Here is an 18,137-nt window from a genome sequence, read left to right on the forward strand (position 1 = left end):
CTGCCATATTATGCAGTTTTGCGTGTCATAAAAAATATATATATGTATTTCAAAATACCTATGGGGGAACAACTGACTTATTTACATATCCTGTCAAAATCTGTCAGTACTGAAAATGAATTTGTCACCCCATGGCCTGACAGGTTATTGAGAGACACAAGTAGTGTGTGGGAAAGATCATCAGAGATCAAATATCTTCTCTGTATATTATAATGTCAATATATATAGCCTACTGCTTGATAGCTGAACTAACTACTCTTACAGATTATTTGTATAGGAAAGGGGGCACAGTATTTACTCCACAAATATTGGAATTCTCACGTTTCGTAATCAATCTGTTTAGATAGCTTCAAACCTTTCTCTCTGCCATATTTCTATTAGATCATAAACAAGAAAATAAAGATTCTGCAGACATTGATGTGTAATGATACTTTTTTGTAATATTTGGAAAATTAAACCTCCGTAAGTTTTTTGAATTTCCAAAGAATTGTGAAGAGACATTATTGTTCAGTTTGGAGCCATTTCAGATTTAAGAGGTTATATTTATGGTATTTTTATTTCCCCTGCTTCATAGAAATTCAGGTTTATTACTTACAAGAGGATTTATTTCTTTTGTTCTTTTTAAGTATCGTTTATTTTTTTATGTGCACTCATGATTCAGAAAAACTTTCATGAGTATAAGTTTTAAGATTTTATGTGCTAGAATAATACACTTGCTGCTAATAAAATGTTTAATAGTTTTCACATAAAACACAGTCAAAGAAAGGAATCACTATTTAGTCATGTTCTCATATATATCAAACAAATTCCATAGGAAAATAAATTGAAAAAATCTTGAGAACTGTTATTGGACAGAGAATATTGGCACTTTATTGTGCAGATCAGAATAAAGTAATGTGAGCACACAATAGATTGCCAAATTACACTCAACTGCAAAATTCTATGAATTTCCAAGCTAATAGATTTGTAAAAAAGTGGTTAAGAATGTGGTTAATAATATGTATGAAAATATTGTAGAGAATTAATGAACAGACATATTTTTTTTATCTTGCATATCGAAATGACAATTAAAATATATGAGGAGTAAACAATTGATACTTACATCAGAAATAACAGACATACTTTCCAAACTCAAAAATATATTATTTTTGGCATTTACGGTCATGTCTCATTTGATTTATAGACATGTATGTAGGTATATGTAGATATTATCTGTAACTAACAGTGGTGTTAATGGTATTACACACTAGGATTCTGTACAGATGATCTTTAGGATAACATTCTATAAACCAACAAATAAAATGTTATATCTTTAACCTGTAGACACCTACAAAAATAATATCTTTTACATTGCAATTTCTCATTGCTGGGTCTGAAAAAAAAAAGAATTTAAAAATTGATGGATACAACACAAGGACTGGATTCCTAAATATAACCATTGTCTATTGAAAAAAAAACCATTCAAAATACTGGAAAAAAAAGTAGTAAACTCTCTAGCAAGGTTACATGTTGCCATCCAAGGGAGCTCTAGTGACAAAAGCATGTGCTGACAAACAAATTTAAAAAATTGACAGTCTTTAATAATTTTCATGTGGAGGTATTAAACTCTACAGGTCACAATGTCCGATTTTGATGAAACTTCATATATGTGTTCATATTCTAAAGTATAAAAAGATTATTGAAAATATTGTTATAAATCCTTGTATACATGTTAAAATATGATAAATATTTTAAAATAAGTTGGGTTTTTTTTTACTATATTACAGACTGGTAGAGGATCAGGAGTTTTATTATATGCTGTAGGAGGTACACCTTATCACACCCATGTTACAGCTTCTATACATGGTGGTAAATTACACACGTCAATATCATTTGGTGATCATGTCAGTGATCTTGAGTTTAATATGGGACTTGGTCTTGATGATAACAGGTAGTGTATTTTAATTAATGACTTTTTTTTTTTACAATAAAATATTATATAAATTCCAGAAACCTATGTTAATTATATAGTGAACTAAATCTGCAAGGCAGTGAAATATTAGAATGTGCTTGTCTGTCTGATTGAGGTAGAATGTTCAAACTTGGTGTAGGTTGAGACTTTGGAACATGATAACTTTGATTCTACCAATGGGTGAGAATGATGAAACTTGGGGATAGGTTCATTACATCAATATCTTGACTAAATTCGCTGATAGAACTTTCTACTTACTGCGAATTGATAAGTCAAGAATTTGGAACACAATAACTGCTTCTAATTGAGGTAGAATATTCAAATTTGGTATAGATGTTTACAGATCAATGTCTTGACTGAGTTCAATGATTAACATTGGTAAAGCTAAACAGAGGGATAAGCAATTTAATTGTTTGATGCTTTGGGACATGGTAACTTTGCTTCTGATTTAGGGAGAGTGATGAAACTCAGTGTATTGTTTCACTACATCGAAACCTTTACTCAGCATGTTCTGTTTAGGCTAAACAATTTGATTGCTCCGTGCTTTAAAAAAGAATGTGCAAATAATTAATGTGTCACCTGTTTATTTTGGTGTTGAAACGGGGGGTGGAGGGGGGGTGTTTATTTAACTTTCATACAGTCCCCATAGCCCAGTAGCTTTATTGTCGGTCGTTTCATAAATCTTAGTTGATTTACAGTAAATCTGACTCTCAACCCCCATCCCACCTCTTGTGAATAATATAGTAAGCATCATTACAAGTAAGATTGACACAAGGTGCTCATTATTTTCAGTTCATTAACCATCGGTATATAGAGTGAATCATTTGCCTCCAATACTGTGCCTGCTTTATGTATTACTTTATGACCTATTAATGCCATTGATACATTATCTTAATGAACCATAACCAAAACTACTATGTTACAATCTCATTAATTACACTTCAGTGCTGAAAAATACTAATCACAATTCTCATTCGCAAACTATAATGAAACTCCTTTCATATATTTTTCTTTTAACAAAAAAAAATTGAAACTTGCAGTAATTAGATCTGTGGATAAAGTTTACAATCTTTTGAATGTTTCTCTTTTATGTTGTAAAAAGAATTCAGATGAGATTATTAAGATCAATAAATGGATTTAATTTAATCATTAATTGGTGACTCAACAGCTTGACTATGAGAAAATAATTTGTAGAATTACATGAACATGGACAAATAAGAGAGATGATTTATAATTGTGGATAATGTCATCAGCTAGCTGTTTATTCTATTTAACTATAATGGTTGAAATAAAAGTTCATGGTCAGATAAACATTTTCAATATTGAGATTACAGGGACATTTTATAGATTTCTTTTTTTATTGAAATTTACCATAGTCCACATTTCTATAAACATTTATTATCAGCAGCACTTCATACTATTGTATACATGTACTAATCTATCAAATCATTAAAAGTAGACTTGAATTTGTTTCTAAAAATAAGTAAATTGGTTCAGTAGTTGATGAAAAAAATGAATATATTTTTTTCATCCAGATTTAATGTGGTAGTGTGTTGTCTTCATTGCTGTTTATTGGTCCATTCTGAGCATGTGTGATCCATCATTCAGTCCACAATTCATATTACTCAATTGCAGGGCTTGTTCGGTTGATCTTAAGGAGGAATCCTATTGAAATTGTTTTTCACCCATACCCTGTAGACACACCACAGCTCAGAGATTTTCAGAATTTTTTTTTTTTTTTTAAATTTGCCATTAATTGCCCTTTAAACCCAAATGTCTGTCGGGTAGAGTTTTTGAAAACAAATTTCAACTTGCTTGGATTGTTTGGCTAGTCCTAAAGGTGGACTTATGTAGACCTTACAACTGAGAGCATCTCTCGTTTCAGCAACTGGGAGCAACTGGCTTCAACTGAATGCAACTGAAAATGGTTGACCTGAGCACTTCTTACAACTCAAAGCAACTAGTTCCAGTCAGTTCTAGTCAATTGCCCAAGTTTAACTTTCTGCAACTCGTTTCAACTAGTGGTAACTAGTTGCCGTTGGCATAGGCACTCTTACAACTGGCGTCAACTGGTTTAGATGGAAATAACATCACATGAAAAGAGACATGTGTCATGTGACTTTATAAATAATCAAAATGGAAGCAAACGATAATGTCGACAATAATGCATTAATAGAATTGTAGCAGGACTGACCATGCCTTTGGGATGCTTCTTCTAACTTTTTGGATTATGGCCCCTGATTGTATGAAAAATCGCTTTTTTTTTGTTTTTTTTTTTTAGCTTGTTTTTTGCCCATCTCTTGCCAAATGTGGGCTTATCTTGCATGGCAACTGCTTGTTGATCACGTGATGAATAAATTAACAGTCAGATGTTAAGTGATATCGCTATCAGTTCTGAGTCAATATCACACTCTGAATTCAGTTGCTCTCAGTTGTCCTCAGTCAGATGTTAAGTGATATCAATATCACACCCTGAATTCAGTTGCTCTCAGTTGTCCTCAGTCAGATGTTAAGTGATATCAATATCACACCCTGAATTCAGTTGCTCTCAGTTGTCCTCAGTCAGATGTTAAGTGATATCAATATCACACCCTGAATTCAGTTGTTCTCAGTTGTCCTCAGTTGCTGATATATTCGACATAAGCGCACCAGCAACTGACTGGAACTAGTTCCTTTGAGTTGCAAAGTCGACATAAGCCCCCCTTTAAGAAAGAATTCTCAACTGCATTGATATTTATTTGTTCTGCAAAAAGCATTATTTCCTGATCATTGTGTAGTGTTATCAATATGTACATATTATGTACTTTTAATAAATACAAATAAAGTTAAAACCTGCATTATATAAATATCTGTTTGTATTTATTCAAAAGGATTCGGTGTAATTATATGCCATATGTATTATGATGTGCAACCATGCTATCATATTTTATTATGTAAACAAGGATATTGCTAGAAATCTTATATGTACATTGAATTTATCTATGTTAATTAGGATTTAACATATTTTAACATAAATTAACATTTAAATAATACGATATCCTTATTAGTTCTTGGTGTCAAAAACAGTACTTTATTGATGAGGATTTAACTAAAGTTACACATAAGACTGTACAAGATATAGAATGGATGATTGAACCAATCATTAATTACTTAATTTTCATACCCTTTTTATACGCCCACATTGGAAATGTGGTCGTATATTGCCGTCGCCCCTGTCCGTATGTCCGTCTGTCGTCCACAATTTCTTGTGAACACTCTACAGTCTACATTTATTATCTGATTGTTTTGAAATTGATATATGTTGTTGATATTAGTGAGATGAAGAAACCTATTGATTTTCAGCGATTTCCGATAATTACTGCCAGAGTTATGACCCTTGATCACTTTGAAAAATCTTGTGGACGCTCTAGATTCTAAAGTTAATATCTGATTGACTTTATATTTATACACATTGTTTAAGGTCATGAGACGAAGAAGCCTATTGATTTTCAACGATATCCAATAATTACTGCCAGAGTTATGGTCCTTGATCACTTTGAAATATCTTGTGGAAGCTCTAAAGGCTAAAGTTAATATCTGATTGACTTTAGATTTATACACAGTATTTAAGGTCATGAGATGAAGAAACCTATTGATTTTCAACAATTTCCAATAATTACTGCCAGAGTTATGGCCCTTGATCACTTCAAAAAATCTTGTGGATGCTCTAGAGGCTAAAGTTATCATCCGATTGACTTTAGATTGATACACAGAGTTTAAGTCTTGAGACGAACAAGTTTATTGATTTTCAATGCATTTTGATAATTTGATTAGCTAAATCCATGATATTAAATGTATCGTATACTAAACATTAGCATGGAGGAGAACTTTATAAAGCCAAACAAATTCTAATGATTTTCTGATAATTACTTAATGAGTTGTTACTCTTAATCAAATTTTAATGTATTATAAATGTTTCATTACCAAAAAAAGTAAAAATATTCGACAACTCTTGTTGACTGCCCGGGCGATTTAGCTGCTGTGGGCGTATATTTTGTTGCCTGGCAACATATCTTTAATTGTTCTAATAAGAAAAAGTATTTTCTAAATGAATATCCACGTAACATTAACTTATGAATAGTAATGACTGTTTCTTTAATTAAGATATTTTGGTAGGCTTTTAAGAATAAATATTGGCATGATTATGTTGTAATTATTATACCGTGTTTTGTTTTATGTATATATACATGTTTTTAACATGGAGAAAAGGTTAAGAAGACTTAATTGAAGCCTGTATGATTGATGTGTCTGTAGTATGTATAATGGATGTGTCTCATCCATAGATATATCTATACCTATTTTGGAATACAATTTGTTTATGTTGGATGATATGTGCATATTATATGCCAATTACATTTGACAGACATGTTTCGTTTGCAATAGAATTATTAGAATACATATTAAAATTTTGAAGGGCTACCAAATCATATGATGATCAGCAGAATATTGTTTAGATTTGTTTGTCGAAAATTTTACAGATTTGAAGCCACAGCCAAAAATGGCTGGAATGTTGATTCCCCTTTCTTGTTCTTCTGTACAAACTTTAAACAAAGCTTTTATATTTTTAACTGTTTTAAAACTTTTGTCATTTTTGAATAGCTTGCAAACACTGTCACGCATTGGATCTTTGATTTATAATATACTCTTGAGACTGTTGTATGCAGACTTGTGCTGTATATGATTTTGCTGACATTTTTGGGATTGGTTGGCAAAAATATTATTGTTATTTCATTTGTTACTGGTTTGCTAAGTCTATCATTTTGACTTCTATTTTTGTCGCCCATGTACAGGAAATCATACAATCTTCTTTAAAGTTATTCAGAGTTTATACTGAAAAACAAAGGAGTTTTTTGATTTTGAACACTTTCTGATAATTATGTACAGAGTTATGAACTTACGGTCCTTAATGACAATAAAAAATCTTGTGGACTCTCAAGCAAAAGCTACCATCCGACTGACTTGAAATCATGAAATTAGCACACAGTGTATTTGTCAAAGAGGTGTTGAAGCCTTGTGACTACATGCAGTGTTATTGCCCTTGATCACTTTGAGAAATTTTGTGTACAGTCCAGCTGCTAAAAGCTAAATTTATCATTTGATAAAAATCATGTGTAATTTTCATTACATAAAGCTTCACAACTGATACTCTTGAGCAAGCTGAAAAATCTTGTGATCACTCTAGAGGCTAAGTTATGATCTAAATGTGACAGCCTTTATGGATTGCTCAGCTGACTTTGGTTTGTGGGCATGTGTTTCTGTCTTTCTTTTCTGAATGTATCCAGTAAAATTATGTTTTGGGGTTAGATTGAGTGACCGAATTAAACTTGAGCGATCAATTAAGCCAACATGAAAGAACCAGTTGATCTATAAGAATAATAAAATTTGTTTCATGATACAGAGTAATACATACTTCAGACATTTAAATTCATTGACATTAACTGAGTTTTAACATCCCAGGCTAAAAGTTAAACAACAAGGTAGTGTTTCATTATAAATTCTTAATGGAACCCACAAGCATGGACTGCCTTTTAAATCTTATAATTATATGTGGTGCCTTTGTTTTTTTTTTCAGACTAATGCGTATCACGCACAATTACTTAAATCCATGCTAAAATTACTGATTTAACATTTAATTAAGAAAAACAAAATAAAAAATCAATGATAGACAATCTCCCAAGTTAATTCAGTTGCATTAAAAGAGTTCAGTAAAGATTATAGATGGTGCTGGCTTTCTTTGACCATATTCCATTTATAAATATGCCAAATGTTGACAAAATTTTAATTCATGATATCTTTGTAAATACTGAAAAGAATTGAATCATTTTTTGACTGATTTATATTCCTTTATGTAAGTTTTAGGGATTCAACTTTAATAATATTACAGTTTGCAATGGATTAACATCCCACAAATGAGGTTCAGGGACTTCAGTAAGGAAGACTCTATAATTGTTTGTTTTGTATCTTCCATATAAATGATGAAATAACATCAGATTAAGATTTTATCAGATTGCTGCCTGGTTAATGTTTCTATTTGAAAGAATTTGTTTTATTAATTCCTTGTTAATTTACTGAAGTGGCTCCGTAAACATGATGCAGATTTTCGATGAATTGTAAAATGTGCATATTTGCATAGTTACTAGTATGTGGATGGTGTGAATCTACAGGCAGTTGCTGTATTGAGCACTTCTTATTTTTTCAAATAACAAATTTTGACTTTTACTTTTTATATTAAACAAGGTGACATCCATACAATACATCTATGTTGTGCACTTTATCAGGATTTTTTACAGGTGCAAACTTGGGCTTTTTTACATTTTAAAAGTATCTCTTTTAATAAATTGCTTGAGTTGATGAACATTTTTGGACTAGTTACAATGGAGAAAAACACTTGAACTTTAATTAAGATAGAAAAAAAGGCTATATTTGTTAATGAAGCATGTTTGTGATTAGTTTTTACTTTTAAATTGTCAAATATAATCATAATAAAACTTTTTCATAATTAGAAAATTATAAATAGGTCTAGACCCAAAATGCGGATGTTAACATGATACATGTACAGATTGCCATTTTAATGTAATTTCTATGTTATATCAAAATATTAGTTTGGTGGAGCTAGGTGCATTGATGACTATGTATTTACTAAACCTATGGATCACACCAGATCCTAATTTTCAATTTATAAAATAGTACACATTCACTATCCTGCATACACACTTCCAATACCTACAGCTAAGTTTTCTGTGAACAATATTTTATGGTTTGTTTGCAATTAATTTCTCCATCTTGCACTGTAAATATGTCTAGTTAAATAATGTTATATTTTTTTATGTATTTCAGATGGCATAACTTAACAATAGTTCATATAAAGAGATCTATGTATGTGTATCTAAATGGTAAAGTGGAGGAACAACAAGTCACATCAGATCAGTATTTTCTCAGTCTTGATCCAAATGTCTACATTGGTGGCGGCCATAACTTTGTAGAAACTAGAGGTATCAAACTACACTTTCTTTTTATCTTGAAGCAACAAATATTGACATATTTCATAAAAATCTTCCATCTCCATGGCTACTTAGACAGAAGCCTAGGGACTGCATTCCCATAACTCTTGGTAATCACCTTCTCTGAAGATTGTTGTTTTGTATTTAAATAATGAGATTTGACATGATACATGTTGGCGAAGTGTAATTTAACCGAAATAGACTTGCATCCTTGGGTTATCTGACTACTTTATTGTATTTCAATCTCATCAATTATTAAAGAGTTAGCAATGTCTACCTCCAGGATATAAATTAACAGTCATTTCACAAGTACATGGCTAGACCACTCTCATTTTGTATGTTCTGGAAATCCGGAAAATTTACTCAAAATTGCAATATTGCTGGTGATTTTTGTGGGGTATTCTACTCAGCCCTGATATTTATTGTTATCTGAAAACATACAACATAAATTATTAACCATGGTTTCGTGCATTTGACGTTTTAGAAAGTGTAAGTATATCCAGCCTTGTCCACCCCACCTTCTACTTCCTGTATCCTAATTCAAATTGTGATAGCTGGATGGAGATATTTCACAAAAGTCAGTATTCTCAATTAGTGACTTCTTGGCCTTTGAAAAAGCAACAAAAATGAATCCAAAATACCTTTATAACATCTTTCAGGTAGATTTATAAATAAATATGGAATGTGGATTAATATTACATCAACGTCATAATATATTCATTACTAATCAAAAGTTACTTTTTTTTCTCAAAGTCACGTGTGATATGCTATTTGTTTGGACTTTGGAGCAAAATTTCACTTTTACAGCAGCAATAATGTAGACCAAATTCCAATTGTCACGCATTCATTTATGTACATGCCAATGTGGCTTTATCTCATCCTGTGTAAATGAATTATTGATAGAGTTGTGATATAAAAATATAAACAGATGGAAAGATAATTCAGTTGACATTGCTCTTATGCAGCAATAATAACCTATGATGACATCTGTCTATAAACTGGATGTTGTTAGGTGTTATGTGTGGGGGTTGAGATGGCCTTGTGGTCTAGAGTGTCGCACTTCGACCTATAGCTGGGCGGTCACCTATGGCATTGTGATTTGGTTTCGATCGCTGGTGTGAGCGCATGTGGCTTGGAGATAGGGGCGCCTTCTCAACCTTATAGGTTTACTCCAGGTACTCCAGTTTCCTCCCACAGGAAAGACCCCTGCACATGCGCTAAGATAATAAAAATGAAAATAAGACAACATGTCTGTGATATCACCTTCGAAGGAAGCTGACGTAAGAACAACAACATGTGTTATGTTAGTAGATCTACTTGCTAAAATGTTTGATCTGATGTTGGTGTATCTTCCTGCCAGTATTTTGATTAATGTTCTGACCACAATGTTAATAAACTGTTTATTGACACATGTGATTGACTTGTCTACTTTATGTTACTATTTCATTTCCTTACATGTCTAATATCTAATAATGTTATGCATTAAAGATGAGACCAGTGAGATGGACTTCCTTTACGTCTAATTATAATGGAGAAATGGAGGACCACTTCTACAGTAGTCTCATTGACTTGATTAAAATAATATTGATTTTAGTATTAACTAGTTGACAAGACCCCCATCTCTAGTCACCATACCACACACACTGACCTCTTGACCATTGATCCACTAGAAATTTAACCCTTGACCAGTGGTCATTCTTTAAATCCAAAACTTTTGTTAGCTTTGTAATTGTGATCTGCATCTGCCGCATGTAGACAGTTGGTTTAGGAGAAGTATTTACATGTCAGTTAATCCACATTCATACAAGTATTAGTATGAGTAACAAACTCGTATCATCTCTATATTACATGTTTTATTTGTTTAGCACTGATCTTCGGTGGTCCAGACGTGACTTGAGGGAAATACAGAAACATATTTTATTCCTACCCATTAATTAAAATTACCAGTAACATTGGCTTCTGTTGTTATAGGAGGTTTCTTGACGTTAACTACTGGCTTTCATAATTAATAAAAATTAATAGATAATTCTGCAGGAAAGCTGCACAACAGTATATAAACAAAACAAATGAACATAAACACAGCAGAGGTATTCCCAGAAAAAAAATAATATGAAAACAAAGAAATATTTAGCAAAAACATATATGGTCCAGCTTGATTCTAATAGGGGGATCACGTGGCTAAGTGGGTAAGACGCTGGCTCACTAGCCTGGAGGTCGGGTCTCCGATCCCTGCATTGGCTGAGAAAGTTCATTCAGATTTACTGGCGTGGTTTCCCCTTGTCAGTGATGCAGGATGGAGGGCCTGACAAGGACAGCTGTCTAGTCGTTCGGATGGGACAAAAAAACGAGGTCCCGTGTACACATTGACGTGCACGTAAAAGATCACTTGGCAGTTGGAATTTGATTTAAGAGTAGGCCGTAGCACCACTGCCCGGGCAAAATTTCCCTCATAACACACTGTATGGCGTATGCCCGTCTTCATTAGCCCAGGTTAGGAGCAGAACAGTAGGACGTTAAACCCCATTTCATTTTGACTCGAATAGCCCAGCCCATTCAGACATTTATTTTTAAACCAGTTCATGTCCAAAGCAAGCTGGAGCCAGGGTTTTTATGCTAACCCGTTTAGACAGCCAAAATGAACCAGTTGAAAACTGTTTTTTTTAAAACTGGTTTATTTGCCCCACATTTGCATTCATAAGACAGAGTTAAACTGGTTTAACGATCCCCAGGGTTTTTAAACCAGTTCAACTTAAGCGTCTGACTGTCAAACTGTCAAAAAGATATTATAAGATTTAATGCTCCGACATTCTGTTTTGTAAAATATCTTGTTTATTATTTTGATATTCTCCACATATTGATAGATAGTTAAATAATCATGACTAAAATTAACATGCTAAAAATTTATAAAAATCTGTTTTGTTTCTTCATAAATTTTATTTTGAAGATAATAGAATCTATTTTAGACAGAAATAGCCAATATTGTAATTTTCTATGTACGTTGTACTAAGATAATACACAGGAATATTGAATTTTATCTGATTTACCCACATGTACATTAATACGTGGAGTATGGTAAGATTTTGTTACAGATATTATTGTACTAGAATACAGAATTTCAAACATGCTTAAGGTTAACATAGTATTTCCACCTTGTTTATTTTTTATGTCAGTTTACCAGAAATAGTTATGATATATTAAATGATCAACAAATGTATGTTTGTATTTTTTAGGATTACAGATAACCCAGAGTTTTGTTGGCTGTTTACGCAATGTTTATTTTAATGATGTGTCTGTACTCTATAATCTGAAGAGTGGCAAGAAGAATTGCGAATATCAGGGCGGTAGATCGGCACAATATGGCTGTGATCCAATACAAGAAATCCCCATCACGTTTCCAATGGCTGGCTCTATGTTACGTTGGGATGTACCAAAGAATGACAATCTGTCTGTGTCATTCCGTTTTCGTACGGTTAGGGAAATGGCCATATTGTTTAGTGTTGAATTATTGGCTCGAGATGGGTTTGGCGGCTATGAATATGGATATTTGGAGGTGAGAGAATTATACAATGTGTAACTGATTCTTATATCCCTCTCCACATAAAAAATATGCTCAGTTAAACCACTTTTAGTTCTTCATTCTAAAATACATCAAATCATAAGCTAGCTGTCTGCTCTTTCTCAAGTGTCTTCAGATGTTATATGTAAATGTAATATACTATTCAAAAAAAGTAGGGGATATTTGATTTTGGGGGCATAATACTAAAATATGCAAATGACTACGAAAAAAGTCACTATAGAACCTAACAGAAGAAACATTTCCAGTTACATGTGACGCCCAAACGCACCAATAGCTACCGCATGGAATGCAGGTGATGCTTGGGATCATCATAGGGGTCCAACCCAAGATTTGCACGACTCTGACTTTGAATGTTACAGTCATTGTGGCATTGAATTCCGGGGTGGAAACATCAGTTTAATTGTTTTAGTGACCAGAAAACGAATTTTGATATGCGTCGGCTTACCCAAAATGAAAGGTTACGTTCCCTTGGCATGCTACAGATCGGCACAACACAGGCGGTTGTGGCGCGGACGATGAATGTTTCTCAGTCTGTCATAAGCAGGCTATGGTCCAGATACCGTGATACACAATCTGTACAGGACAGACCACGCTCAGGTCGACCAAGGGCGACAACTCAAGCCCAGGATCGATTTATCCGTACCTTGGCCTTGAGAAATCGTGTCATCACAGCAAATCAGATCAGCGCTCGTCTTCAAACAGACACTGGTGTGAGAGTGAGTGGCCAGACGATTCGGAATCGACTGCATAGGGGTCACCTTCGCGCCCGACGTCCTCGCGTGATCCCTTGTTTGAGAGATCATCACATTCAGGCAAGACGTCGTTGGTGTAGGGATCGTCAACACTGGGATAATCGACGCTGGAGCAATGTGATGTTTTCAGATGAGTCAAGGTTCACTGTTGATTTTTTGGACAGACGTAGGAGGGTGTGGCGTCGTCGAAACGAGCGCTTCCAAGACGTTAACGTCATCAGACATGATCGATTTGGGGGTGGTTCTGTTATGGTGTAGGGAGGCATCACTGTTGCTGGAAGAACGGCTTTACATGTTGTTGCAGGGCGTGTTACAGGCCAGTACTACCGGGACAACATCTTGGCAGTCCATGTTGTGCCGTTCGCACGACGTCATGGCCGCCGTTTCATCTTCCAGGATGACAACGCAAGATGTCACAGGGCCAGGATCGTTACAGGTTACCTCCAACAACAGAACATCACCACATTACCTTGGCCAGCACTGAGTCCCGACCTCTCCCCCATCGAGCATGTCTGGGACATGCTTGGACAGAGGTTACGTCAACGTCAACAACTCCTGCCAATGTCCAAGAACTTGCTGCTGCGTTGCAACAGGAATGGGACAATCTGGACCAAAATGACCTTAGACGTCTCATTAGGAGTATGCCACGTCGGATCAATGCTTGTTTGGCAAACAGAGGAGGATTTACCCGTTACTGACTTGGTTGTGATGCTGTGGTAACTTTGCTGTTTGACCCCGGGTATCATTTTACCCTTATAATGGTCAGTCTGTGCCTTACATAGTCTAACGATCATTTGGAATAAATCGATGAATGTGAACTTCATTTCATTTTGTCATTTCTTTCTTCGTCAGTTTCATTAGGTGACTTTAATAACACTTAAAAATCAAATATCCCCTACTTTTTTTGAATAGTATAGTATAAAGTGTAATATGGCAGTCATTTGAATGCAGCAGCAAGACCAGAAACACCATTGTGTGATTGCCTATGTCTTAGTTATAAAACAGTGTCTGAATGCTATTTGAATTAAACAAATGGTGGATGTTTTTAAACGATGCATCTGATATTTGCCAGCTATTGAATTTTTGACAATATATCAACATATATAGTAACTGATATATTTTCAAAGGAAGTATTGCTTTGAGTTTGACAAATCATAACAAAGTGACTTGATATTTCAGTTTAGAAACTGTGATCATTGTTAGTTCCCATTGTTTTAACACAATGGTTGAAAAAAAAGGAAATTCTTTCAATATATTAAGAGACATGCTTATGTGCTCCTGCTCCTTTATCTGGGTTAGAGGTGCAATAAGAAATATACGTTAGTGCACGAGTTAGTCTTGAGTCAACATTGATCACCATTTCTCTCTCTCATGACACATCTTTAATTATGGAGGCGAAAATCCTTGATAAATATATGTATGTAGAAACTTGGTCAATAAGATCATACATGAATCTGTGACTGAGCCATCTTATCTAGAAAATATCAGACAGACATATGGTGTTCTAACATAAAGTATGTTTTATTTAATGAAACTGTCAGTGATTGTAGACCTGTAGTCATTTGTGGGGAAATTATTCAATATCAATAATTGATTGCAGGATTTGCAGGATATTTATGTCATTTTTTTATCGTCACTAGGTCTGGGTCAAAGAGGGTAAACCATTCCTGTCATTTGTACCATCGACCAGAAATCGAAAGGGCTTCCGTGAAAATCAATCTATACCTGCTATAGTCAACAACTCCCAGTGGCACACATTAAATCTAACATTACATTCAAGGTATATTATTTGTTTTAATGTATTAACTGTTGTATTATAAACAGCACATAGTATTACATTACATATATATATTTATATATATATATTGGATCTTTATAAAAGTTAACCCCCATGGTTCATAGTCATACAAATGTATTCCTCAACATTGATTAGGGTATTGGTATGGTAGTCAGAGAAAATTCTCCATGGATTTTTAAAGCTCATTAGAAATTCATGAGATACTTATTTCTCACTTGCTTGCAGCTTATCAGTTTTTCGTGTCTAAGAATTTCATATCTTAAAACCTTTGATAGTTATGTCGTATCTATAACTGAACATTACAGCTGAATTCATGTTGCGTTTTAAACTCATGTTAAAAATCTTTCAGCTTTCAACGACCACTATACAAGTATATTGAACAGAATTTATATTTTAAAATTTGTTTTGATAAGAATACATTTTTAAATTAAATATTTTTGGATGTCAAGGATTGACATTATTTTTTAGCCTTTCTGCTTTCATGACTTGTATTTACTGGTACACAAAATAACGTATTGACATTTCTCTGACTCTATATTTCATTTTCGTTCTTTCTGTATATCTTTGCATTATCTTTTTTTTTTCTTGAATTATTTCTATTATATATCCTCTCTTAAACCTCTTTAATAGGACTTATCAAGATATTGACAAGAGAACTAAACAAACCTTGTAGGTATATGAAATCATTCCATATACATGCATATATCAGTTTAACTAAACATTCATTAAAAGGGTTATTTCACTGAAACATTCAGTTTGTTAAAACGTTCTTGATAAATTATTCAATGGATTTAAAATGATTGAAATAACCCTTTAAACTCATCTTAACATGATATTAATATTTCAGTTTAACAAAAAAACACTTATATTCAGAAAATTAATATTAAGTTTTATTTTCAAGATAACAACTTTGCACTTACGTAATATATTATCTAACATATATTGTGGTGGTTGTACTTTAAACTGTGGGATAGTGGCTGATATCTTACCATACATTAAATATTTACAATTAGCCTATAATAAACTCATTTCATCTTCACTGTTAGATATCATGTAGTTGAATATATAAGCTTATATGTGTGATTTTACTAGATCTGTGTGAAGCATTTGATGAGTCTCTATGCCAAAAAGAACCGCCAGTTAATGCTGTTGTTTATTATTAGCAATTTGAACCATTTTCTTTTAGAATTAAAATTTGTTTTAAGAAAATCTCTAATTTCAATGGTTACTTTGAACAATAATTAATCCTTTTCTTAGAAAGTTGAGAGCCGCGGTGGCTCAGTGAGTTAGACGTTGGCCCCCTTACCTCAGGATTTTCCGGCGTAGCTCCACCTTGGCAGTGATGCAGGACAGAGATCCTGGCAAAGGACAATGTAAAGTAGTTTGGATGGGACGATAAACTGAGGTCCCATGTACTGTCATGTACATATTGGCGTGCATGTAAAAGATCCCTTGGCAGATGGATTTCGTTATAAAGAGTAGGCTGTAGTGCCACTGTCCAGACAAAAATTTCCCTCATAGCACACTGTATGGCGTATCCCCATCTCCATTACCCCTTGCAGAACAGAACAGTAGGACATTAAACCCCATTTCCTTAGATTTATGTAGAAAGTTATATATTACAATGTATTTCAAACCAATGGATAATTATGGCCCTTGATTTTGTATTTTCTGATTTATATTTTTGCTTACCGTTTCTGATTTACCTGCTTACTGTTTCTTATGTTTTTTTATGCGCCCACATTTTCATATGGACGTATTATGCCGTCGCCACTGTTTGTGGACACTCTACAGGTCTTATTTTTTATCTGATTTTGACGAAACTTGGAATATAGGTCTATCTCCTAAAGATCTCGGTTCCTTTTGATATTGGCATATATTGGACAATAACTTCATGGATTATGGAACCTGATTGTACAAAAAATCACGTCTTTAGCTTGTAGACACTCTAGAGGTCACAATTTCCATCTGATTTTGATGAGACTTGAAATGCATGTTTATAACTCAAAGATCTTGGTTCCTTTTGATATTTGCGTATATCGGATTATAACTTCGACAATTATACCCCCAGATTGTACGCAAAATTGTGTTTTTAGCTTCTGGTCACTCTAGAGGTCACCGGGCCAAAACTGCCAGACAATGGCCACTCCTCGTACGCAAATAGTGTAAATAAGTGGTATATCAAGGTTGTGGACCCTCTAGATGTAAAAATTCTGATTAAATTTTGATGAAACTTGAAATGCATTCGCGCATATATCCCAAAGATCTCGGTTCCTTTTGATATTTGCGCATTTCAGACCATAACTTTCTGGATTATGGCATCTGATTGTACGAAAAATCGCTTTTGTTTTTAGCTTGTTCTCTATCCATCTCTTGCAAAATGTGGGCGTATCTCTGTGTTTTATGCTCTTTATGTGTGTTCTGTTTTAGAATGCAGTAATGAACCTATATTTTAAAATATAATTCCCAAGAAATACTATTTGTTTATACATTTTGACTAGGGTAATTGACTGGCCAGAAATAAGCATGCATATTATCTTAAAGCTATATTTATACACCCAAATTTTATGTGAGAATGTATTCTCATACACTTCTGTCAGTAGGTCAGTCCATCATTCTTGCAAACTCTTGAGTCAGATTTTGCCATTTATTTGTTCAGCCCTTTGTTTGTATTTCAGGTCTGTGCAATGTATATTTTGCATTTTTCTTCAGAATAGCCGATCAGGCTAATTCTTGTTGACTCTCAAGGCACAAAATATCAGGTTAATCGCAGAGGACTCAGGTCATGGTCCAAATTACTGACATCAATTTCATATTTAGTTCCATTAGCCCTCTAACTATGCAAAATATTTACAAATGATTTGTTTGACACCTACTCATATTACAAACATTGTTATAGTTCTTCAGGATACTCTAAAACTGATGGGCGATGAAGGCCAATTATTGGCCTCTTGTTATTCTAGTCACTAGATCAGTACCTGATGTTTAGTTAGAAAAAAAGTTCTATAAAGAAGTCAGG

The 18,137-nt window shown here is 33.7% G+C and overlaps 1 protein-coding gene across 7 annotated transcripts in view; it reads left to right on the plus strand.

The window, feature by feature from the left end:
- LOC126818449 (axotactin) overlaps positions 1-18,137 on the plus strand; it is an 83,934-nt gene that overhangs the window by 37,901 nt on the left and 27,896 nt on the right. For 6 of the 7 annotated variants that reach the window (XM_050545860.2, XM_050545866.2, XM_050545859.2 and 3 more), the window contains exons 6-10: positions 1,767-1,930; positions 8,828-8,982; positions 12,222-12,541; positions 14,961-15,100; positions 15,749-15,787. In XM_050545860.2, coding sequence (XP_050401817.2) covers positions 1,767-1,930; positions 8,828-8,982; positions 12,222-12,541; positions 14,961-15,100; positions 15,749-15,787 — 818 coding nt within the window. The remainder of the gene's footprint in view (positions 1-1,766; positions 1,931-8,827; positions 8,983-12,221; positions 12,542-14,960; positions 15,101-15,748; positions 15,788-18,137) is intronic. The other variant, XM_050545864.2, reaches the window with a different exon arrangement.

Source organism: Patella vulgata, chromosome 4 (genome assembly GCF_932274485.2).
Source record: "Patella vulgata chromosome 4, xgPatVulg1.2, whole genome shotgun sequence".
Taxonomy (NCBI): Eukaryota; Metazoa; Mollusca; class Gastropoda; family Patellidae; genus Patella; species Patella vulgata.